Consider the following 23859-nt stretch of genomic DNA (forward strand, 5'->3'; position numbering starts at 1 on the left):
CCGTAAAATGAGGCCCCTTCTGAGGGCTGGTAGTGCCCTAATGGCGGGCGGGGGCGAGGGGTGCCGGGGCGGGCGGAGAGGCCCAGACACTGAGTGGCGGGCCAGGGAAAGCCTAGCCGCTAGACCCCCGGGGGCCGCGGGTGGAGGCGGGCCCTCGTGGGGGCGGGCCCAGGGCGGGGCCGCGGCCGGGGCCGGCACCTGGGTGAGGTCGCTCCGCGCCGCCTCGCCCCCTCGCACTTCCGTGTGCCGCTGCGCGGGAGCTAGAGGCTGCGGACCCGGGATCACTTGAGCGACCCCCGGCGTTCGCCCGCCGCGCCGAGGCCCGGGTGGTACCTCACCGGCCACCAGGCCCGTCCGGGTCGGGTGCGCACCGAACCCCCATCCGCGCGCGCGCCCGGGAGCCGCGCCGAGAGCCAGACTCTAGCCACCGCGACCCCTGGCGCCTGGCCCGAGCCCGGAGGTGAGTGAGGGCCGGGCCCGGACGTGGGATCGGGCTGCCCCGAGGGCGAACCGTCCCTCCCTTTCCCTCCCCGCTCCGGTTCCCGTTTCCGAAACTGAGTCGCGGCCGGCGAAAGTCCCGCCGCGCTCCGAGACCCGCCGGTGTCTCCGTGCCCCCGTCCGTCTGTCTGGCCCTCTCTCCAGCGGTAAGGGCTGAGGGGCTCTTGTCCGTCTGCTCCCGGGCCCTCTCTACCCGCGCCTCCGAGGGTCCACCGTCCCTTCCGAATTACTGGGGCCCTCTGTCCGTCCATCCGTCCCCACCCCCTCAGTGTTCCCCCGTCCGCCTCTTCCTAGTACCCATCCGGCTGCCCTTGCGCCCCATCACCCCACCCTCAGTCCACCTCCCGCCACCCCCTAGATCCTGTCCTCCGCGAGGGGCGCCCCCGGCCACGCTCGCCGCCCCCTGCCTGTCCGCCGCCTCATCTTTTCTACCGCGGGGCTGAGGCCAGGCCGCCCGCTGGGCCTCGCCTCCCGCCGCTGGGACCCTGCCCGGCCCAGCCGGCGCGGCGCCTCCTCCTCTCTCGTTCTCTTCTTTCAGTCTCTGTGTGTTTCTCCCCGTCTGTCTCCGGGCTGGGCGTGGCTCCATGCTACACTATCCCCTGCCCTTCCCCTCCCACCCCTACGCCCCCCAGCCCCCTTTTCCAGTGGCCCCTTCCCAGTCCAGATGCCACCCCTTTGGGGGCCCAGCCGGGAGAGGGGAGGAGGCGGAGGAGGGAAAGGGTGAAGAGGCAGGAGGTGGGCACCGTCAGAACTGCCGCACTTCCCCAACTCCTCCATTCGTCCTTGTCGGGGAGGGGAGAGCCCCACTGAGAACCCCACCAGAACCGGGTCAGAAGGATTTGGTGTGAGTGAAGCGACGTTCCTTTCTCCTCTGGCCCGTACCCTATGTGCGTGGACCCTGTCTTCTGCTGAGTTGTCCGTATCTGTCATGTAGGTATGTTGTGTATCTGTGTCTCCTTGTGTGTTCTTTGTCACCGGGTCTGGGACTTGACCCTCTGTGTCCTTTTAAACATGTGTGACTTGCCTGTGTGTATGTGTATGTACCTCTTCGAGTGCCCTGAGGCTCTGTGTGCCTCCGCAGCTATGTGTGTACTATGTTCTTTGTCACCAGACTCCCCTCTGTGTGTTGGGATGTGTGTCCCCATGTGCCTGGAGGGTCTTGTTTGTACACTGGGTAGGTTTTGGTGGTCATGAGTACATACAGCCTGCAGTGTTAGTGTCAGTCCACCAGGCTCATGTGTGAGTGTGTCTGTATAAGTGTGTGTATGTGTGTGCACTTACATGTTCTTATTCTCTGCCACTGAGCCGCTGTGACCAGGCTGTGACCAGACTGACCTAGTCGCTGAGGGAGGGGACTGGTCCCTTGGGTTTCCTCGTTCCTGCCGTGGACTGAGCTGGGACGTGGTGGGCAGGCCGATAGAAGGCAGTTGTGCGGGTGTGTGTGATGTGGAGGTGTTTGGACAGCTGTACCTGGCTATAGGGTGGTATGAGGGCTCTGGCGTGTGACAGGAGTTTGGCTGGGGCTGAGGCTGAGCGTATGACTGGTGGGAGACTCACAGTCTGACTGTATGAAACTGTGAGGATGTGTGCTTGGGGAGTCATTGTGATTGTGGGGAACCGAGAGTGCTTGGGCGTGGGTGTCAGTAGCAGGAGGGGATGCCACGAGGTGTGTGTTGCCTGTGCCCTGGGGTGGCAGTGCTGGGAGGGAAGGTGAGAGCCCTGGTGTGTGTGTGTATATGTGTATGCATGTGGCAGGCTGTGAGAGTGTGGATGTGCACATGATACACGCAGGCCCAGCCCTGGCTCCTGGGGAGACGGGGAAAGCCTCCATCTCTCACCTTCCTCCACTCTCCCAAGTTCACAGACACCTGAGGTCACAGTGTTGTGACTGAGACCGAGAGCTCTGGACCCAGGAAAGATTTGGACTCAAATACACACTGTGCCTTTTAAGAGCAAGAGCTGGGAACTAGGCCTCTCTGAGGCAGTTTCCTTATTTGCAGGGTGGAGAAAGTTGTGAGGACCAGAAGTCCTGTGTCAGAGGTCCTTTAGCACAGCCTTGGTCCATAGTGAAAGCTCAGCACATGCTAAGTCTTGTTTGGTGACCACTCACCTCCCCGCAAACTGTATGGTCCCCGTTCTCCTGGGAGCTGGAGCTAATAAAAGCCCAGATAGTCCCAACCCAATTTCCTGCCCGTGATGTATCTTTTGCCCCCTCCCATCCACTTGACCAGACTGCTTGTGGAGGGAAGATGGCTGACAGAGACCCCACCTGCATCCAGCCCTGTTGAGCCCACATGATACCCCCTACCAGTCTCAGCAGCAGTGATGGGGAGAGAGTGGTGGGGGTGATTCGAAGCTGTGACCGCAGGCCACTGACACCGTTTAGCTAGCACAGCTAATTGGAGTTTAAAATTAGAAATAACTTAAAGCGCAGACAAAAAGATAAAGCTCGAGGATGCCTCAGCCCCGAGGGAGTGATGATGGGGGTCTTCAGCTGGAGGAGCGGCTCACATCTGGGGAGGAGAAACTTTTGTGGAGGCCTGGCCTGCAGGGAAAGTGCTCAGGCCTTTCAGCCAGGAGACCCAGGGCACCTTGTTGCCTTTGTTGTTCCTTCCTTCTAGGATCTCTCTGGGCTTCCATTTTTTCAGCTGTATAATGGGCACAACAGTAATGTGAGAATCACCTGAACTAGAAGGTGCAAAACAAAGAATAAAAAAGTGTCACTATTCATTTGGCACTCCCAGTGTGAGTTCAGCACAGCAGCTGGCACACCACATCATTGGAGCCTCAGTACCATCTGGGGAGATGTAGTCTCCCCACTTTAAAGATGAGACAAACTGAGGCTCAGAGGAATTGCCCCAGGCCACAAAGCGGTGGTACCTGATTGCACCCTAGGTCTCCAAGCCCACAGGGCAGACTCTTGAAGACAGGAGGATTAGTAACAGCTTTCTTGTTGTATCTGTAGTCTGGGAATGCTCCAAGGGCTGAGACATAGTGTTCTGACTCCAAGCATGGAGTGGACACATAGCCAGTGCCCTGGAAAAGTCAAGCCCAATACCTCATTTCATAGAAGAGAAAGCCACGTCCACAGAGACCAAGGTCTCCGAACCAGACGAGGCTGAGCTGGGCCTCTGTCAGCCACGCTGGGGCTGACCGATGGGAAGAGCCTGTTTGGTGGCGCCTCCCAGCTCATCTGTTTTCTCTTGTTCCTGCAGGTCTGCCAGGAACTGGCCCAGGTGAGGGCGGTGGGCCTACTTCTGGTGGTGGTTGTGTGGCAGTGGTGGCAGCGGGAGCCAGGACTACGGACAAAGGGGAGCCGGGAGCCCCAGGTAAGATGGGGTCCTCTTAGGCAGATGCACAGTGTACAGGGATGACCACCCTCTTTGGGCTCCTCCCCTTCTGCCCTGGGACTGGAGTGGGGGAACATACAACATGCCCATGGTCTGGGTATGGGGCTGGGCACCCAGAGCAGGTAGCAATTGGCCCTGCCCCTGAGAGCTCCCTGCCTAGAACTGGCTTCGGGCCCAGGGAAGGCTTTGGCCTTGGAGCTCAGAGGCCTGGGGCCCACCAGTGGTTTGGTGCCGAGAGGAGGTGGTGTCTGAGCCAGGGTGAGAGTAGATGTATCAGCTTTTCCTTGGCCCCTTTCTCTGCCTCAGGCTGTCCTTGTCATCACGAAGGGAAACTGAGGTTTGCCCTGGGCCCTGTAGGGGTTGGACACTGAGCTGGAATGGAACGAGGTCTCCCAGCTCCTGGCACAGCTCTCTTCCACACCCCAGTTCCCCCATTTCCACAGCCTCTCTGGGGCCAGAGGAGAGGCTCTAAATCCCCATCGCCAGCCCCCAGATTCAGGGTGAGCTGGGAGTCTCTAAGGAATACTGGGAAAGGCTGCTCTCTCTCAGGCCCCTTATAAAGCTAAAACTTCCCTCCTTTGGCGCCAGACTTGCCTCCTTCAGCCCGCATTACAGGGGCAAGTGTGAGTTACCCACTGAGTGTCTGAAGTCCAGTGAACAGGATTCTGGGGGGCACTGGAGGGTGCTCAGGGTGGCCAAGGTGTTCTTCCCCCAGGAGTCCTCCCAGATGAACCCCTCACTCCCACCCCTACTGGCTGCCAGGCACCTACAGGTCTCAGGGGTGAATAGATGGTGGGGGCCGGGCTCCCCCTTGAGGGGAGGGCAAGAGGTCAGGGCCCTCACTTCCTGGAGGGGCTGAACAAAGGCAGGGTCTACGCTGGGTCTTCTGTTTATTCAGCCTCCCTGCAAACCTGGTGAGGAGGAGGTGATGTGTCCTTGGCTGGCTGGGGGACTCTGCTGTGTGAGATCAGGGGGCCATTCCCGCCCACCACTGAGCCTCATTCCCTAAGTTCAATTAATTAGCCTTAAAGCCAGCCCACTTTCTACTCTCAAACTTCACCTACCTCGCTGGCATAGACATACAAACACACACAGGGAGACAAGCTGAGCCGCATTCGGCACCCATACCCGCAGACGCATGAGTGCCTGCACACGTAGCACACATGCGCACACACGTACACACGTGTTCACATGGACTCACCCGCAGGCATGCTCAAACACGCACACAGAGGCTCACCCAGTCATCCGTGCACTCAGACGCCTGCCCACACATACCACACTGTGCCCATTCTGGGTCAGGAAGGGGGGGCGGTCCTTGGTCAGGGTCACAGCTCAGCTTGCATCTGGCACTGAGGGTGAGGTTTGAGGTGTGGCTGTGTGACCACAGGCACTCCAGGGGACAGGGCCACAGTGGGAGGTGAGCTCTTCCCAGGCATTCACCAGCTATCCTGCCTGCCTGGGCTAGGCCCCCAGGCTGACCAGGGCTTGGCACTGGGGGGAGGGGGGATAAATGTAGGGGAGGGGCCATGTCAGCTGTGCTGGCACCATTTGTGGCTGCTGCCACAGAGGAGGAAGTGGGCTGCCTGTGGTCACGGGGCCAAGGTGCTCACAGGCGGATGGGGGATCCTGTCAGCTCCTCTGTTCCCTGCAGTGTCCATGTCTGGTACACGTGGAGTTGCTGGGCCCTGGGGACTGGGAGGCAGGCAGGGGACTTCTCCTGGGGCAGTCTGTGCACTTTCCAAGGCCTGGGCCCAAGGAGAGACCGTCCGAGGTGTTTCCGGAGGCTCACTTCCTCTGGGCTGCCCAGGAAGTGGTTTTAGAGTGGGACTGACCAGCTCTCCATCTGTGGCTTGCTCCACCCGAGTCTTGCCTCCGAGAGGAGCAGTGTCTGGCCAGTGGAATAGGTCAACCGGCCAGGCTTTCCAGGCCTGGACAGAAACTCAAGGAGTGGGCTGGGGGTGCAGAGGCCACGGAGTCCCCTGCAGCCTCCATGACCCCAGCTCCTCTTTTCCTCCAAGCTGTAAGCTGAGGCTCAGAGCATTAGCTCCGGCAGGGATGGCCCCTTGTGTGTGAGTGACATCAGCTGGGCTGCATCTTTGGGATTAGGCAGCTCTAAGTAGCTGTATGAACGGACCTGGGCAAGTGGCTTTGACACCATGTGCCTCAGTGTCCCCCTCTGACACCTGAGACCATGACAGTATCCACCTTTACCAGGTTGTGCTGGAAACAACAGATGATGTATGCAAAGTAGCCAGGACCGTGCCTGGCATGCTGTTCGTGTGTAAGAAGTAGAAACTAGCTGTATAAAGCACTCAGCACCCGGTTCATGGTAACTGTTCGAAGAACAGCAGGTGGTACTGATGATGGGATTATTATCATCTGATGGCCTGGGCATGGGCCCAGTGTCACGGGGCCAAGTGGCTGCGGCTGAGAAGCCGGGTCTTGACTCTGCCTCCAGCAGCAATGCTGCAGGGTGGGGACAGTTCTGTTGTTTTCAATAAGTTCTGCGTTCTCAGAGGAGAACTCCAGGGTGGAACAGCTGTGCCCACTCAGCTCTTCTCCCCCTCACTCCCTTTCAAAGGGAGAAAAATAGATCTCCTGACAAACAGATGCAGGGAAGGGAAAGGCAGGCCGCAGCTGCCTGCTGCCCACTCTGGCCTCCCTAAAGCCTCTCCCCTGCCCTGGCCCCTTGTGGGACATGAGGCTTGGAAAAGCTGAGGCTGGCGGTGAGGGCGTAGCTGGTGAGCCCTCCCGCCAGCCTGCCTGCCCTTCGGACCCTTGGAGTTGGCCTTTGGACGGGGGAAGGGGGCGGACGTGTGGGGCTGATGGAGGCTGGAGGAGTGGGGAGAGCTGGAAATCCCCTTACACACATCCATACATACATCCTTGCCATGCAGCAGCTGGTGGCAGGGACCTGCCTGTCCCAGGGACACACAGAAGGTCAGCCCAGTGAGGGTTGGGCTGAGCTTTGGCTTTTGCTATCCAGGGCCAAGGGGCTGGGGTTCTTGGGTGTTGAATGGTAATGCTGGCGGTGTGGTAGGCGGGGGCCAGGAGCCTGGAGGGCTGGAGATGGGCAGGGGCCTCGGCTAGGAGTGTGAGCGAGGGCATCGAAGGTTTAGGAGCAAGACCTCTGCAGGCGTCAGACAGATCTGGCTTCAAATCCTTGCTTGATATTTCCTGGCTGTGTACTCAAGCCAGGGACTGGACTACTTTGAGCCTCAGTCACCTCACCTGTGAAATGGGCAGATCAGGGAGTGTCCATCTGAGACCTGAATGATGAGAAAGAGCCAGTGTGTGTTTTGGGAGGAGCAGGAAGATGGAACAGCGAGCTCAGAGGCTCGTGAGCAGAAAGGAACGTGGCTGTTTAGGGAACCAGAAGTGGTCGCTGGGGTTGGGGCCCAGGAGCAGGGCGGGGTATGGCCAGGAGGCCGGGGAGAGCGGTCTGGGCTCATCAGAAGGGAAATGGGAAACACTGGGGACTTGAGCAGGGGGTGACAAGACTTGCTTTACTGTCTTAAAAGACCTGCCTAGTCACTGGGGCAGAGGTACCATGGGGGCCAGAGGAGAGGATGGAGGGTAGTGATCAGGCTGGTGCAGGCCTGCAGAAGGCGATGGTGTCTGGATAGGGTGGTGATGGAGAAAAGAGAGAACTTCGGGATGGACAGGAGGCAGAAGTGATAGCCTTGCTGTGCTGGGAAGAAGGGGAAGGTGGAAACGACCGCCGGGTGTCTGGCCTGAGTGCTGGCGCTGCTAGGAGAACAGGGGCACTTGCGTGGAGAACATCAGTAGGCCTCATTTGGATGTGTTTGAGCACCTACAGAGCTTGGTGAGGTTGGGGACCCTGGAGTTCAGGAGGGTCTGGGCTGAAAGTGAAACCTGAGAGTCGAGAGGTAGCACGTAAAGCCCGGACTAGGGAGGAGAGGGTTCAGCAGGCCTTTGGTGGGGAAGTTTGAGAGGCCCTGGGTACAGGGCTGGGGTGGCTGTCCCTTGAAGGTCCCTGCCAGGGTGCCCAGGAGGGCAGGCTTGTGGTGGCTGAGCTGCTGTTTTCACAACAGCCCCAGAAGCTTTGGATTATGTCTATGGCTGTGTTGGGTAAACAGGCACAGTGGAGTAGCCAGTCACCAAGGCCTGAGGCTGGAGCAGGTGTCCGCTTGCTGTGGGCTGGGGCTGGGAGGAGGTAGGAGGAGAACTGTGGGGTCGTTCGTCAGAGCTGGAGGAAGCTGAGAGGTCTCCATTGTCAACGTAGGGAGACTGAGGTCCTGAGAGAGACAGTAGCTGGCCAGGTGTCTGCCAGTGGACTCAGCTGTCTTTGCCCAGCCTGGTCTCTTTCCAGAGCAACAGACCAGAGCAGGGCACCACAGGGCTGGGTGGCTTGAGAGAGCCCCTTTACCCACTGATCCAAGGAAGTTTGGAGGCCCCTGTGGCTATCAGACAGCTGGGAATGGGCGGTGGGGCAGGTGGGGAGAGGGCCCAGCGTGAGGATGACAGCGCTGATAAGGATGACGGTACAGCTCCTACACTCAGCACCACCTCCTGGGCAGGGCAAGATCATCCCTTTCACAGATGACGCCAGAGGGCCTTGGCCAAGGTCGCAGGGCACCCAGGGTAGACCCCATTGAACTAGACCTGTCCAGCCCACAACCAGCCCCTGCTCTCCAGTTCCTGTGTTCACTGCCCGCCGTGAGATGGCACACCATGGTCCTGCCTCTCTCCAGCTTTCTCCTGATCCCTAAAGTGGGAAGGCATCATCTAGGCCCTACTCACCTTGTGGGCATGGATGGCAAAAGCCTTAGATGGCCATCTCACCGTCTCTCAAACACAAAGGCTGTTGTCAACAATCAGGAAAATCACAGGGACTCTAGAAGGAGGTGCACAGAGAGGGGCTGAGGAGTGGACTGCGGGCCCATCTCTGTGGGGGCTGGTGGAGGAGCCGTGCCCTCTGTCAAGCAGTGCCCTGTCCCGCGGGAGGCCAGACGGGCAGTTCTGGGGCTAGGACCGGAGAGTCCCTCTCCGCCACCCTGGGGTCTGCCCCGTTGGCTTTGTGGCTTTGGGTGAATTACCCGCCCTCTCTTTGTCAGGTTCTGCCCAGTGAGTCTGGAGCTCCGTGGAGGTGCTGTGTGGGGTGCCCGCATGGCTGCTCTACCTGCACGGGTGCACCCGCCCCTCCTCCTGTGCACCAGGCCTGTGACTGCACCTGTGGCCCCCAGCCTCGTCCCCAACCTCCACTGACTTCCCCTCAGGCAGTGGGAGGCCACCCAGCGATGAGCCTGACCGGCCCACTCCTTCCCTTGTACACTTTGGACTTTGCCCCAGGCCAGGAGGGACTTTCTCCACCTCCCTCAGTGGGGAGGCCCAGCCTGCCTGATGTCCTGCTGCCCTTCCCTCCCCTGTCCCCAATTGTTGTGCCCCACGGGCTGCAGGAGAAAAAGCTACATTTGGACTTTCTGGTGGCAGACCGTAGTCAGGCATGTGTGGGTTCTTCCAGGCTTGTGAGTTGATCTCTGCCAGCCTGGAGTGGCGGTGTGCCTGTGTGCTCGCGGCTCCCTGTGTGCACACAGATCTCTCTGTGCTGGTGAATGCGTGAGGGTATGAATGTCCTGTGTGATCTGCGTGGGCTTGGATGTCTGTCCACATGTGAGAGCCGGGGAGCAGGGGTGTCGTTCTCGGCGTGTGCGTTACTGAGTTGTCACAGGATTGTGTATGTGCCTGTGCTTACAGCTGTGTGTGTATGTCCAACTGCAGTCAGGGCTCCCCACGTGTAACTGTGTTTGGTTTGGTGGGTGTGCCCGTGTGGGCACACAGGTGTGGTTATTCTGGGAAAGGCCCTGACATACCCCCTACCCTGGCTCCTCACAGAGCCCCCTTGTCCTCAGTCTTGCCATGAAGGGACTTTTGTTCCCCCCTCAGGGGTACCTGGAGCCCTCCCTCTGGCTGAGCCCAGGGCTTCCCCAGTCCTAGGGCCAGCTGAGTGGCTCAGGCCTGTGCCTGCTGTGGACTGTGCCCCACACAGGTCCTACACCCGACACGGGCAGGGGTGAGTGTGAGCCAGTGACAGCCAGGGTCCCAAGACCTGTCCCCGTTACCCTTCCAGACCCTCTGGCCAGATGGGCTCATGGCACCGTGAGCATCTCTCAGATTGAAGCCCTTCCTAAGGCAAACCACCCCGCCCCCGCCCCGGCTGACAGGCCCCTCCGGCCCCCATTCTACCCCAGGCCTTCTCACTGCCTGAGCAGCAGTCATCTTCTCTGTAATTACACACTTATGTGGCTGTCCCCGGTGGGGCTGTGAGTTCCATGGGCCTGGTGTGTCTTGTCACTGTGACGCCCGCTGGCTGGGGGTCACCTGGGACCAGGCTAGGCCTTCGAGACCTACAGTCCCCACCCTATCATGTGCAGAATCTTGTCGCCACAGGCATGGGTTTTCCTGAGGGAAAAGCCAGGTGTTTCACTGGTTCTGAGGGAAGGACAGTTGCAAAACGTTCAGTTGTGCTGCCCAGGCCTCACCTCTGATTCCCATCAGTGGGCCGGGTCAGCCGGCAGTGGAGGTTTTGAATGTCCCCAGGCCGGTCAGATGTGTGGCCAGAGCTGACAAGGCTGAGCTACAGGCAGACACCCAGGTCCTCTGCTGAGTGTGATCCCAGACACATGCACAGGGGACCTGCTGGGGCACGTGAGATAGAGGAGCAGCTGGCTTCCTGGCAAGTGGGGAAGGAAGGGCTGGACTTCAGAGCAATCTGTAAGGATATGGAGGAATTCAGGGAGACATTCTGGCTGAGGGAGTAGCCTGTGCAAAAGGTGGAAAGTGAGGCATGTGTTCACAGAGTAGCCAGGGGTGAGATTTGAGGTGGCGGGGAGGCCAGGGCCAGGCTGAGGTTGGGGCCTTCTCCAAGGGCAGTGGGAGTCCAGGAGGTTCTGAGCTGTGAGAAGAATGGATTGGGGAAAGACCGGGAGTGGTGACAGGTAGTAGGGGAGGTCACTGGGCAAGGGGAGGAGAGTCCATGGCAGTGGGTGGTCTGTGTGGGGCGAGGGAGGGGCTGAGAAGGAGTCTGGCTGGGGGATAAGGTGCTAGTCCTGGGGGAGAGCAGGGGTGGGGAGCATCCCCTGCTGTGGGACTTGGCCATGACCTGAGACCATGGCTGGTCCCTCTCCCAGGACATGGGGGCTAGGGCACAGGCCCTGGGGGAAGGGCCTTGGAGGGGGTCTTGCTAGCCCTTCCCCTCCCCCACCTCCTGTTCTTGCTGAGCCCATTTCCTGGGTTGTGAAACCCCTGTGGCCTCCTTAACTTGCTTCTGTCTGGGAAGGCCATCTGGGGAAGCCAGTCTCCCAGCTGAGCTGCTACCCGCCTGCCTGCCCTGCCCGGCAGCTTCTGCCACGCCCAGCCCCCTTGCCCTGTTGCAACCCTGCCAGGGCCAGCCCTGCTCCCTCCTGCAATCACACTGCCTCTCACTCTCCTTCCCTCCCACTGCCTGGGCCTCCTGTGTCCTCCTTCTTCCGTTCATCCCTCAAGACTGATGTGGGCCGGACCTTGAGCTCCCCCCAGGCAGGGTCTGTGTCCCTAGAGGGCCTAGGCCGACACTGCCCCACTTTGCTTTGCCGCCACCACCAGCCTTGACCGGCAGCGGGTGGTGGCCTTCCGTGGGCAGGTGGCAGGGGCTGCCCCAGGCTGGGCGGGTGTGTGTGGGGAGGGTTGCATGGGAGGGGTGTATCCCCCTCTCTTCAGGGGTCTGTTCAAGGGAGCCAGACCCTAGACCCACTAGGGGCCTCAGCTCGTCCTACTCACCCCTGCTTTGCTTGACCTCAGCCTGCCTCCTCTTGTTCCCTGGGCAGACTTTGTGAGGGAGCCCCCCTCTACATTCTCACACTCTCCCCAAGAGCCTGCCCAAGGCCTCTCTTCTCGGGCCCTGCTTTGCTCCTCTGTCCAGCAGGCATCACCCTGTGGCCTGTGAGGCAGAATCAAATGTCAGGGAAGGACTAGGTTGGAGGGGACCCGGCCCTATCTGGGGGCCAGGGGACCCTCATTGCAGGACCCGGTCCTCAGTTCCCCTGCGCTCTGTACAAAGAGGAGCTGGACATGTCAGTTTCTGAAGGCCGATCTATTGGGAGATATTTTTGGCTTGATGGGTTTTATTTTTTACCTCTAAAAAAATTGTTAGGGCTTCCCTGGTGGCGCTGTGGTTGAGAGTCCGCCTGCCAATGCAGGGGACACGGGTTCGTGCCCCAGTCCGGGAAGATCCCACATGCCGCGGAGCGGCTGGGCCCGTGAGCCATGGCCGCTGAGCCTGCGCGTCTGGAGCCTGTGCTCCGCAATGGGAGAGGCCGCAACAGTGAGGGGCCCGCGTACCGCAAAAAAAAAAAAAAAAATTGTTAGTCAACAAGTTATATGTGATTGTTGTAGAAAATGCGTTTTTGTTCCTGATAGTGCCCCTCAGGCCTTGCACCCCACCTGCCTCCTGTACTGGAACACACTCACGCACACACACGTGGATGTGTAATGTGCATACTTGTCCTCCACGCCCCAGGAGCTTCAACTGGCACAGTCACTCTGGTCACCTCGAGGTCGGCCTTGCCCACTGCCCCTGACTGGTTGGGAGAAGGTTTCCGCTGCCCTGGCAGAAGCGGGCCGCCTGTTCTGGTCCGGCCCGGCCCTGCCTTTCCGTACCTCTGGGCTGTTGGTCTAGGGCAGGGTGGGGAACAGGGCCAGCAAGCCCTCATATCCTGGGGATGGGATGCGGCCAGACCTTCCCCAGGTTTTAAGAACTGGAGTCTGTCCCAAACAGCTGGGTCAGGAGAGAAAGTAGCAGTTCAGGGGTCTGTACCACCCTCTTTGTACAGTAGCAGGGGATCCCCAAGGTCAGACCTAGGACCAGCCTGGAGGGGGTTGGGTGGTCAAGCACAGGGGACCTGTCTCCTGGTCCCCTCACCCCTCTTCTTGTTTACTTTGTCCTCATGGGTGTGTTTGTGTGTATTGCTCCCTGCACTTTTATCTGTCTCTGCCTCTGCCCCCTCTTGCCCTTCATCTCCTCTTCCTGACATGGCATACCAGAAGAATGTGGGCTGCAACGTCAGGCAGGCCTGGATTCAGATCCTCCTTCTACCACTTACTGGCTCTGTGATCTTGGGCAAGTCACTTAGCCTCTCTGAGCCTGTTTCTTCGTCAGTAAAATATCCACCTCTGGGACCTGCACAGGGATAAAGTGAGCTAATGCCATTACAAGGTTGGTCTGGTGTATGTTGGCCTCAGAGAAGGATGATCTTTCTTATAAGTGAGTGTACTGATTCACACCCAGGCCCTTTGACTCCCAAGTCCGGAGCTCTCTGCTTCACAGGGCTGCCCCTGCTGTGGGCTAGAGAAGCAGGAGAGTAGAGACTCGGAGCCCACAGGCAGTTGGGAAAGGCCTGGCTGGCCTCAGCTGGCTCCAAGGAGCTGGTCCCCATGGAGGCCTGTGTGGAGTCCAACCCCTGCCACCTCCGTGGCCCTGCAGAGTGGGGATAAGGTTGAGCCAATGGCCTTCCTTTGGGGCCTGTGGGCCTGAGCCAATTTGCATGGGGGCTATAAATAGTTGGCCCACCTTGCTTTTGTGCTGTCACTTTACCCCCTGGCCTTCCCACCAGTGTTCAGATGCTCTGCAAGGTAGGTGGACAACTCTGGCTCTGCTGTGCAGGGGGGTCCTGGTGTGCAGGGGCCCAAGACCCCTTTCAGGGTCACATGGCCATCAATGGAAGAAGATGCCAGCTCGTGGTGCCTGTCTTCCTCTGGGGGTCCAGGCGGTGCAGTTGAGGTGGAGGAGGTGAAAGAACGTGGCCGGGGCCCGTGCTCTAGGTTTAGTCCTAGGTAGTTGGGGCTGGGTGACCTAACGCTAGGGTTACTGCCAAGTAGCCCCAGGGCAGCCCGTGGGTCCTCTCTCTCACGGTGCTGCGGCCTGGCTGTGCAGGTTTGGGGCCAGGACTGGGGCCTGCTGTGGTTGTGGTTTTCCCTCTGGTGGCTTCTAACTGACTGCGAACAGCAACTGCTCCGAGTGTGCTGCAGAGCTGGAGGGCAGGCTGATGATCCTGTCTCTGCCTCACAGCCCTGGGTGGTCCATGGACGGCTCCTGCTGGGTGACCCGGAGCCCACGGGCCACCTGGAATGGGCCCCGAGGGGAGGTGGGGGAAGGGCCGAGGAGGAGCTGGCCAGTAGGTGTTGGGCCCACCTGCTACTCCAGGATGAGCAGCTCTGTTCCTGGAGACTTGGTTTCCCCGAAAGGTAGAGTCAGTTATCAGGACCGTCTTCCCAGGCTCCAGGGGTGGCATGGAGTGGATGTGGTGGGGATGTGAGTGTACTTTGTAAGCGGTGAGGGAAGGTGCACAGATGAAAGAGGGGTGCTATTAGCAAGAAGGGGTTGTAGTGGTAAGAGGCCCCCGCCCTGAGGCTGTGGGGTTGGTGTTGGCTCTCGTCCTATACAAGTTCTCATCATCGTGACAACTCTGCAGCGAGGGGACTGTTCCTCATCTGTAGGATGGGGATGACTGAGACTCAGGCCAAGTGACCCACAGAGTCCCACAGCCAAGGCAGTGTGGGTGATAGGATCTTATACGCAGGCAGCTTGACCGTCATTTTGCCACCCAGGGCTGCCCTGACCCCCTCTCCCATATGAGCCCAGCCCCCTGCAGCACAACTGCTCCTCCTTTGTCCCTGCCCACCTGTCCCCTCATCCTCTGAGACACTCGGGAAGTTCATCACGGCCCCACCTGGGTCTCGAGGTTATCCTATTGGGAAGCATGAGGCTGAGCCACGTCTGCCGGGGTCAGGCCGTGGAATGCAGATGCAGACACATGGCAAGTGCGTGCTGTGCAGGGGCCCTGCTGATCATTCTGGACCCCCAGACCACACAGGGTGGCAGGAGGGGCATGATGTCCTTTTGCCTGGAAGTTTGAGACACTCACCCAGGCTCCTACGCACGCTCCCAGCCAGGCCCACACAGCTCGCTCTCCACTTCAACGTTGGCTGAGTGCACACCACCTGCCACCCACTCACACATCCTCACAGGCACACACATCTCCATGGCTGTGCAGTCACACCCACACATACCGCCCCCCTCCCCCCAACACCAGCTTGCACACTCATGCCTGCTTGGGCCCCAGGAGGAAGCAGCAGCCGCCCACAGCTGGCTTTCCCTCCCTGCCTGCTGAGGGGTCACTGTGGCTGGCCTGTCTGGTCTCAGACGTGAGCTCACACACCCACTCTCGCTCCCTCTGAGTAGGAGCCTGGCCCGGGCAGGGGACGTGGTGGAGTCTGCCCCGCATGGTCCCTCCCCTCTTCTCTGGCTGCAGGCTTCAGAGGACTGGCCGGGCCATCGGACTGGGCTGTAGGCTGAGGTCAAGTGTTTCCTGTGAGCTTATCTGGGCTTGGAGCTGCCAGCAGGCCTGGCTGGTACTCTGCGGCCATGTGGAGGAGCTGGGGGAGCTGTCCCAGGGCCAGGGTGGCTGTTGCCTGTGCACACAGGCCCATGTGTGGGTAGGGGTGCGTGTCTCAGTCTGCCTCCGTGCTGGCTTATGTTTAGGATGGAGCAAATACGTATACACGGGGATAAATGTTAGTGAGCATTCCTGCAGCCTCGGCTGTGGAGCTCCCTCCTGTGGGGCCTAGGCCCGGGACCAGTGTCTGTGCAGGTGTGCAAGTGTACACCTGTGGGCTTGCACAGCTGAGCATCCTCCACGAGGACAAGCCGAAAGACCTTCAGGGCCACCCGTCGTGATCCTCGATTTGAGGAACTGTGAGGAATGGGGGCGTGTGGGGCCAACCTGTGTGGCGTAAGAAGCAAAGTCAGCATTACATTCGACCTTAAAGTAGTTTTATAGTTGGAAAAACTTAGTCTGAAAGTGCGGACAAACTTCCAGGTAGGCGAGAGCGCCTGACCCCAAGGAGCTCAGGTTCAGAAGTGTCAAGCACGCTGATGTGGGTGGGGCCTTTCATGACCCTGATCCCAGACAAAGTGGGTGCTTAATTAGTAGAATCCAGCTTTGGGTTCTGGTTCAACCTCAGGATTTCAGTTTCCCATCTGAAATTGAAAAGTGGGGGTGATCATCTTGGCCCTGCTACTTGTCTTGGCCCTACTTGTCTGCCTGGGTAGTTATGAGCAAAAACCAAACTTTGAAAACCAAGGAGGGCTGCGTGGGGCAGGGTACAGGGAGGAAGGGGTGCTGTCCTGCCCATCGTGGCTGGCACCAAGGTGCCATGGCCAGCACATACTAGGTAACAGCCATTGGGTATTAAAGGAGGCATTGAATGACTGACTCCCCAAATGAATGACATGGGAATCACAGGCTCACATGCCTCCAGGACCTAGATGGGATTCGGAGAGAAGTGGAAGGGGGCCTCTGAACTGGAGTCAACTGGCAGGGGTGCCCAACAAAGGGAGCAGTGCCAGCCAGATATTGCCCAGTAGGCCTGATGTCGCACCTTCCAATTTCACCAGGGAGGCCACCAATCTAGTCTTACATAAAACTTCTCAATTTTAATGGTGGCAACTAGGACTAGTGCCTTTTGAGCACCATGTGGGCCAAATTCAGTGCTGTGGGAGCCCTTGGGGGGAGCGGTTACCTGACCACCTCCCAGGGCTGTCCCTGCTGCCCGCCTCACACCTTCTGTCTCCACAGCCCTGCTGCAAGCCCCAACATGGCACCGTTCCTGCGCATCTCCTTCAACTCCTATGAGCTGGGCTCCCTGCAGGCCGCAGACGAGGCAAGCCAGCCCTTCTGTGCTGTGAGGATGAAGGAGGCACTCAGCACAGGTAGGGCTGTAGGCTGGACCCTACCTGTGCTGCAGGCAATGGCAGCAGCCGGTGGGGCGGGGAAGCCAGGGCCAGGAGGAGGCAATGGAAGGGACTGTGCCTTGTTCTCCTAGAGCCTCTGAGGGATCCTTCTCTTCCTTGTCCTCATTTCCCTGCCCAGCTCAGCTTGCGATGCAGGACAACAGGCGACTCACTGCCTGTAGAACCACCTGCACTGGCTACATGGAACCTTCTGTGGAGCTCAGGGCTTCTGGCTCCTCCCCCACTGGTTGTTTCACCCAAGAACAGGCTCCCTCCAGGAGCTCCACATGTCCATCTGTGCCAGGCCCTGTGCTGGGTACTGAGAACACTGCCATGCTCCAGGGCTGACCAGGCCCTGCCCTCATGGGGCTCACAGTCTGGTGGAGGAGGCAGACAGTGATCCTGTGATAGGGAAGTCCAGATGAGGAACCATCCCAGGCTGCAGTCAGGGAGGTCATCCTGGAAGAAGCAAACATCTCACGCCATTCCTTCTTGCTTCTGCCCTCACCTGGTGAACCCCTGGCTCATCCCTTAGGTCTCGGCTGAGCTGTCCCTTCCTCTAGGAAGCCTTCCCTGACCCTTAGGTTGGGGCAGGCCACCTGACCATGGGCGGGTCTAGAACCAGTGACCTTGCCCTCTTCAGTCTCATGACAGCTGTGATTTAATGTTCACTTGAGGGGTGAACTGATTCATGTCTCTGCCCAGGACTGGGACTCTAGGAGGACAGGTACCGTGTTCCTTGCCTCCAACACCATGGCTGGCATGTGGGAGCCTGTGGCAGTGTCACTGAGTAAATGTCTAAGGGAAGGTGACATCTAAGAGGGGCTGGAGGAAGCGGGTCACAGGAAGAAGGGACAGCAGGAGCAAACGTCCGGGGTGGAACCTAGCAGGGCACCCTGGGGAAACTGCCGGCGTCTCTGTGCTCTCATGCAGATTGTGAGTGAGATGGGGCTGGTGAGGCGAGCAGAGCATGGTCATGAGGGCTGAGGAGTGGAGACTTGGGCCCTGGGGGAGAGAGCAGGCAGATTCCATAGGATGGAAGGCTGTGGAAAGGCCCGAGATTTGAGGCACAGAGGTTCCCTAGCCTGACCTTGCCTTCCTGGCCCGTTGCAGAGCGTGGGAAGACGCTGGTGCAGAAGAAGCCCACCATGTACCCTGAGTGGAAGTCCTCGTTTGATGCCCACATCTACGAAGGTCGCGTCATCCAGATTGTGCTGATGCGAGCTGCGGAGGAGCCAGTGTCCGAGGTGACAGTGGGTGTGTCGGTGCTGGCCGAACGCTGCAAGAAGAACAATGGCAAGGCCGAGTTCTGGGTGAGGGGCACAGCCACAGTCACGCATGTGTGTGGGCAAAGTGAGCGGGTACGGCCGAGGGCACCTGGCCGCTCCGGCCACTGGGGCAGCTCTGTAGCCAACAGCTTGTGTTCAAATCCTGGTCCTGCGATTCATCAGACCCTTCGCCTCTCTGAGTCTGCTTCTGAATCTGTAAAAGGAGAAACTACTAAAAGACCTACGGTGGGGTCAGTTCTGATGAAATGAGCTGCTGGATGCAAAGGGCTTACTGTAGAACCTGGCACGTAGGCGGTGCTAAAGAGAGCCCTCCTTGGTATTACAGCTGCTTTTTTCCCTTTTAATTTTGCAAAGGCAGGATGTGCACATAGTAAAACATATCAAGCTGTATGAAAGGGTGGGTCCTAGCCCCAACACCAGGTCCCCTTTCTCAGAGAACCCCATTGTTCCCAGTTCTTTTTGGAATCTTCACAGATATTCCAAACCCAGGCAGGCATCGGGGAGCACCAGTTATGATCTTCCACAGCAGGGGGGGTCGGGGAGGAGAAGGCTCATGGCCCACCACTCACCTGCTGAAACCTGGACTCTGCATGCACACGTGGCCATATGTCCCTTGTGGCCACAGGACGTCAGCGCTGGCAGGGCATCCCTGCCCCCTGCGGTTACATGTGGGCTCCTGCAGCCGAGGTGTCCCCGCCAGGAAAGACCTGTGACCATGGAGACTCTACTCAGCCTCCAGTGAGGGGTGAAGGAACTGGGCCGAGAGAGGTTGACCCAGGGCTGCACCCACCCTTAAAGAATCAGGCAGAGGCTCCTGTTGTGCTCTCTGTCCACTACCCCAAGGGACACTGTCAGTCACCAGGCCCTGGGGGAGCTGAGGGTCTTGCCCTTAGGACGAGCCAGTCTGTGTGAGGAGACTGGACAGGCAGAGCCCCCGACAGAGAGAGAGAGAGAGAACCAGCACGCTGTGTCAGTAGGCGTGTGTCTGTGTGTCTGCATGTGTGGGGGGATGCAGTGCCTCCATTCTAAGATCCTTGTGAAAGTGGGCAGCCGGGGTTGGGGGCGGGGAGTTTCCCTTCCCACTCTGTTCCCAGGGCCATGTGGCCAAGCTGGGTGTGGGCTGGATCCTTTTACTTCCCCAAATGTAATAATACTCCTGGGTGAGGGCTGGGGGCGGGGCTCACAGGTGGGGCCCTGCCCACTCTGGGCAAACAGGTGTCTGGCTAGGCGCTGGGACTCCCTGGCCCTTCAGGGACCAACCATGGGGGCGGGTTCTGAGTCTGGCTTGGCCCAGGCCCGCCCTCACTGACTCCCCCACCCTCACTCCTGCAGCTGGACCTGCAACCCCAGGCCAAGGTGTTGATGTCTGTGCAGTATTTCCTGGAAGACATAGGTAAGCCCCTCCCTACCTGGGCTGGGGACGGAGGTTCAGAGACCAGAGCCAGAACGGAGGTTTAGGGAAGCAGCCTCCATTGGCGCTCTGTCCAGGACTGCCCTGGGAGGGACTGAAGGGGTGTGGCCCCTCCCGTGGGCTGGGGCTGTCTTCACTCCTACCCGGTCCCCAGATTGCAAGCAGTCAATGCGGGGTGAAGACGGGGCCAAGTTCCCAACGATGAACCGCCGTGGAGCCATCAAACAGGCCAAAATTCACTACATCAAGAACCACGAGTTTATCGCCACCTTCTTTGGACAGCCCACTTTCTGCTCTGTGTGCAGAGACTTTGTTTGGTGAGACTGGCTGTGTCCGCTGGGGTGGGGTGGGTGAGGGAGGGCCCCCATCCCCGGTACTTCCTCTCACTCACCCTGCCTGGGCACTTGCCTTTCAGGGGTCTCAACAAGCAAGGCTACAAGTGCAGGCGTAAGTGTCTCCACCGCCCAGTCTGTATGCACATGTGTGTGCACGCATGTGCCTGCGTGCCTTCACAGAGAAGCCTGTGTCCCTGTGTTGGGACGGTGTGTCTGGATGAAGCCTGTGCTTGAGTGTGTGCACGTGAGGCTTTCCATGTGGTAGTGTGTGTGTGGACGGCGGCTGCGTCAGTGAGTGCTGGAGCCGGCGTGTCTCTTCCCAGCGCTTCCCGTTCAGTGACATCACGTTGGCGGCCTGAAATAGGCCCCAGTGGAGTATGTACACAGAATCTGCCAGTGCTGCACATCGGGGCTCTTTCCCCGCAGAGAGGCTGTTAGACCTTTGCCAGCACATCCCTGGCTGCATGTGTGCTTCTGTTGAGAGCTGTGTGCATCTGGTACACACGTATGAGCACACCCTTCTCTACGGCCGTCGGTGCATGCATGAGGCAGTGTGGACTGGTGGTGGTGAGCACAGGCTCTGGAGCCAGGCTGCCTGGGTCTGAATCCCAGCTCTACCACTTCCTAGCTGTAGGACCTTAGACAAAGTTACTTAACCTATCTGTGCCTCAATTTCCTCATCTGTAAAATAGGGACAATAGAGTCATTGTGAAGATCAAATGGGATAAAATATGTAAAGCTGTATTTTAAGTGTGGCTGGTGCCCGGTAAGCATTCTATGTAAGAAGGTTTGTCATTATACATGCTGTGTACGTGTACCTGAGTGCCTTTGTGTTGGGGTGCATCTGTCAGTGCGTGCGTGCGTGTGTGTGTGTGTGTGTGTGTGTGTGTGTGTGTGGGGCGGGGGGCGGTGAGAGAGCTTAAGAGCTGTTTGCTGTCCTGAGCCACAAAGAGGGCTCCCCTGCCTCTAGTTCTCTCACTGCCATGCCCCCCTCCCTGCCCACCGGGACTCCTTGAGCCTTTCCTAACCTCCGATACCCGCCCAGATCGACCTGTCCTCCCTGCCCCATCCTTCCCAGACTCCTCCCACAGGGACTGACCGGAGGAGAGAAAAATCAACCTGTAGGCCGAGGGCTCCATGTGGTGAGGGTGTGGGTGGTCGGGGAGCACGGGGACTTTGTGTGGAAGGCAGGACTGGGCCGGGGGGCGCCAGCTCACAGACTCTGCCCCTCCGGGGCCTTCCCGTCCCCCTCCTGGGCCTGGGCCGCCTCAAGAATGCAACGCTGCCATCCACAAGAAATGCATCGACAAGATCATTGGCCGGTGTACGGGCACTGCAGCCAACAGCCGGGACACCATAGTGAGGCGGGGCCCAGGGCAGGGCGGGAGGGATTCGAGCTCTCCCCACCCCTTCCCTGTGGAGTCACCCTTCCTCCCCGTTTTCCTTCTTCCTTCCTTCCCCTGGCTTGGCCCCTGGGATCCCTGGATTTCCCAGTCCCCACGGAGCCCTCTTGGGGATCTTGCCACGCATGGGGTTGGGTCAGGGAGAGTTAGGGGGTGAGGAAGGGACTGGTGCTGGCATGTGACCCTTGACCTGTGACACCCCACACCCCTAGTTCCAGAAAGAACGTTTCAACATTGACATGCCACACCGGTTCAAGGTTTATAACTACATGAGCCCCACCTTCTGCGACCACTGCGGCAGCCTGCTCTGGGGGCTGGTGAAGCAGGGATTAAAGTGTGAAGGTGCGTGCCAGCTAGGGCGGGGGCTGCGGCGGAAGTGGGAGGGGGGCCCACCCGGACCCCAGAAGCTGAGACCAGCTGAGGCTGCCTTTGCCCCCTCGCTTGGGGACTCTCACGTGGGTGAGGCCTCCCGGCCCCTCCCCACTGGCTCGACTGACTCTGCCATTTACTGCTGTGTGACCATCAGAAGGTGGCCCCACTGCTGAGAGCTCCACGTCCTCAAGTATAAAACAGGTGTCGAGTCGGCCCCAGAGAGTCACCGAGGGGAAAACAGGCGGAAGGTGCTCCCCGGCCAGGGCCCCTCTCACACCAGCTCAGCTCGTGCTCCTTGCAGGCCCTTCCCCACCTCAGGCTTCACTGAAACGAGAGACGTCTGGAGGAAAAGTGACTTGTCTAGCTTGTCCCAGACATTTGTTTTTTCTTTTTCTTCTTTAAATAATGAAAGATTTGAGGTGCTCCTGATGGCTTCAGATACATCTTTTTCTAAATGCAGGAAACTCAGCAAACCCTGCCAAAAGCCCTCCTCTCTCCTGCTCTCTCCTCCGTCCCTCCCTGCCCTTGGCTGGGCCTGGGACAAGGGGACAGTTCTTTTGGAGCCTGCTGGCTGCCTGCCTGGGCGGGGGCCCTGATGGCTCTGCTTCTCTCCCACCCCAGATTGTGGCATGAACGTGCACCATAAGTGCCAGACGAAGGTGGCCAACCTCTGTGGCATCAACCAGAAGCTCTTGGCCGAGGCCTTGAACCAAGTCACCCAGGTGGGCAGGCACTGTGGGAACCCTGGACAGAGGGTGGCAGGGTTGGGGACGAGTCAGGGCTCATGCCCACTCCTGGGGAACTGCAGTGAGGGGCGTTTATACATAAGACCCTACTTCTGGAAGATCCAGTTCAAGGATTGGACATTAGAGGGTGGTGGGCTTGTTCTCCTAAGAAATTAGTTATTCAAGCAGTGCTTTTCCTGAGGGTGAACCTGGATGACTGCAAGGTTGGAACACTTGGAACTAAAGCCTTTATGTGTATATGGTTTTTTTTTTTAAAAGAAAAGAGTTTAGGGCTTCCCTGGTGGCGCAGTGGTTGAGAGTCTGCCTGCCGATGCAGGGGACATGGGTTCGTGCCCCGGTCCGGGAAGATCCCACATACCGCAGAGCAGCTAGGCCCGTGAGCTATGGCCACTGAGCCTGCGCGTCCGGAGCCTGTGCTCCGCAACGGGAGAGGCCACAACAGTGAGAGGTCCGCGTACTGCCAAAAAAAAAAAAAAAAAAAGGAGTTTACCTAAAATCTCTTTTTGCTCCTTTACTTTTTTTTTTTTAATTAATTATTTTTGGCTGTGTTGGGTCTTTGTTGCTGCATGCGGGCTTTCTCTAGTTGTGGCGAGCAGGGGCTACTCTTCCTTGTGGAGCACGGGCTCTAGGTGCGCGGGCTTCAGTAATTGTGGCTCGCGGGCTCTAGAGCACAGTAGTTGTGGCACATGGGTTTAGATGCTCCGTGTCATGTGACATCTTCCTGGACCAGGGTTCAAACCCATGTGCCCTGGATTGGAAAGTGGATTCTTAACCACTGCGCCACCAGGGCAGTCCAGTGTGTACATGTTTTTTTTGTGTGTGTGTTTGGGTATGGGTGGAGCTTGAAGGAGGCCACAGAACTTTAAGATTCTAGAATCTATCACAAGTGAGGGAAAAAAAAAAACAAGTGAAGGCAACACAAATAAAAATCTATTGAGTAAGTGGCTGGGAAGTTAGGGTTCAATTTCCAGAACTCTTGTTTGTAGTCAGTGCCTTCCAGACCACCGAGGCGTCTCTGTGCCGGAAGTGTGTGTGCGTGTGTGTGCGCACTTATTCACACACGTGTGCGTGCACATGCACCGCCTGGGGTCCTGGGCTCTGCCCCTGCTGTCCCCCATTGGTACTGAGGGTGGAGTCATGGATGGTTGGGGTCCTCCCTCTGGGTTGGGAGTTCTGACCATGATATGACCTCTGGCCCCCCAACCCCTACCCCCTCCAGAGACCTGCCCGGAGGTCGGACTCCGAGACTGCAGAGACTGTTGGGATCTACCAGAATTTTGAGAAGAAGCCAGGAGTCTCTGGAGATGATGTCCCATGTGAAGGTGTGTCCATTCCTTCCAGGAAAGCCCCTACCCCCCCACGCCAGCATGGGACCCAGCCTCTCCACACAGTTGAGTGCAACTGGAGAGGAGGCACCTCTGTGGGGAGGGACCCAGCCAGGGAGGACCACCCTCTGGACGTGAGACATGAGTCTGAAGCAGCCGTCTCTTGGGCAGGAACTGGGACCTACGGCAAGATCTGGGAGAGCAGCACCAAGTGCAGCATTGACAACTTCACCTTCATCAAGATCCTGGGCAAAGGCAGCTTCGGGAAGGTGAGGGCCCCATGGCCCTGGGGCAGGCAGCCCGAGGGACCTGGGCTTGGTAGCCAAGGGGCACCTGCTTC

General features: G+C 58.8%; 1 protein-coding gene across 3 annotated transcripts in view; it reads left to right on the forward strand.

Annotated features, from left to right (window-relative positions):
• Positions 1-255: 255 nt before the first annotated feature.
• Positions 256-23859, forward strand: part of PRKCD (protein kinase C delta) — a 33664-nt gene continuing 10060 nt past the window's right edge. For all 3 annotated transcript variants that reach the window (XR_009520882.1, XM_060022685.1, XM_060022686.1), the window contains exons 1-12: positions 256-460; positions 3714-3827; positions 16484-16617; positions 17752-17951; positions 19260-19320; positions 19493-19655; positions 19754-19785; positions 20947-21032; positions 21289-21418; positions 22070-22170; positions 23414-23516; positions 23691-23788. Coding sequence is in view for 2 of the 3 variants with exons in the window: in XM_060022685.1 (XP_059878668.1) it covers positions 16503-16617; positions 17752-17951; positions 19260-19320; positions 19493-19655; positions 19754-19785; positions 20947-21032; positions 21289-21418; positions 22070-22170; positions 23414-23516; positions 23691-23788 (1089 nt within the window). In the remaining variant the exon portion in view is untranslated. The remainder of the gene's footprint in view (positions 461-3713; positions 3828-16483; positions 16618-17751; positions 17952-19259; positions 19321-19492; positions 19656-19753; positions 19786-20946; positions 21033-21288; positions 21419-22069; positions 22171-23413; positions 23517-23690; positions 23789-23859) is intronic.

This window comes from Delphinus delphis, chromosome 10, assembly GCF_949987515.2.
Source record: "Delphinus delphis chromosome 10, mDelDel1.2, whole genome shotgun sequence".
NCBI classification, from domain to species: domain Eukaryota; kingdom Metazoa; phylum Chordata; class Mammalia; order Artiodactyla; family Delphinidae; genus Delphinus; species Delphinus delphis.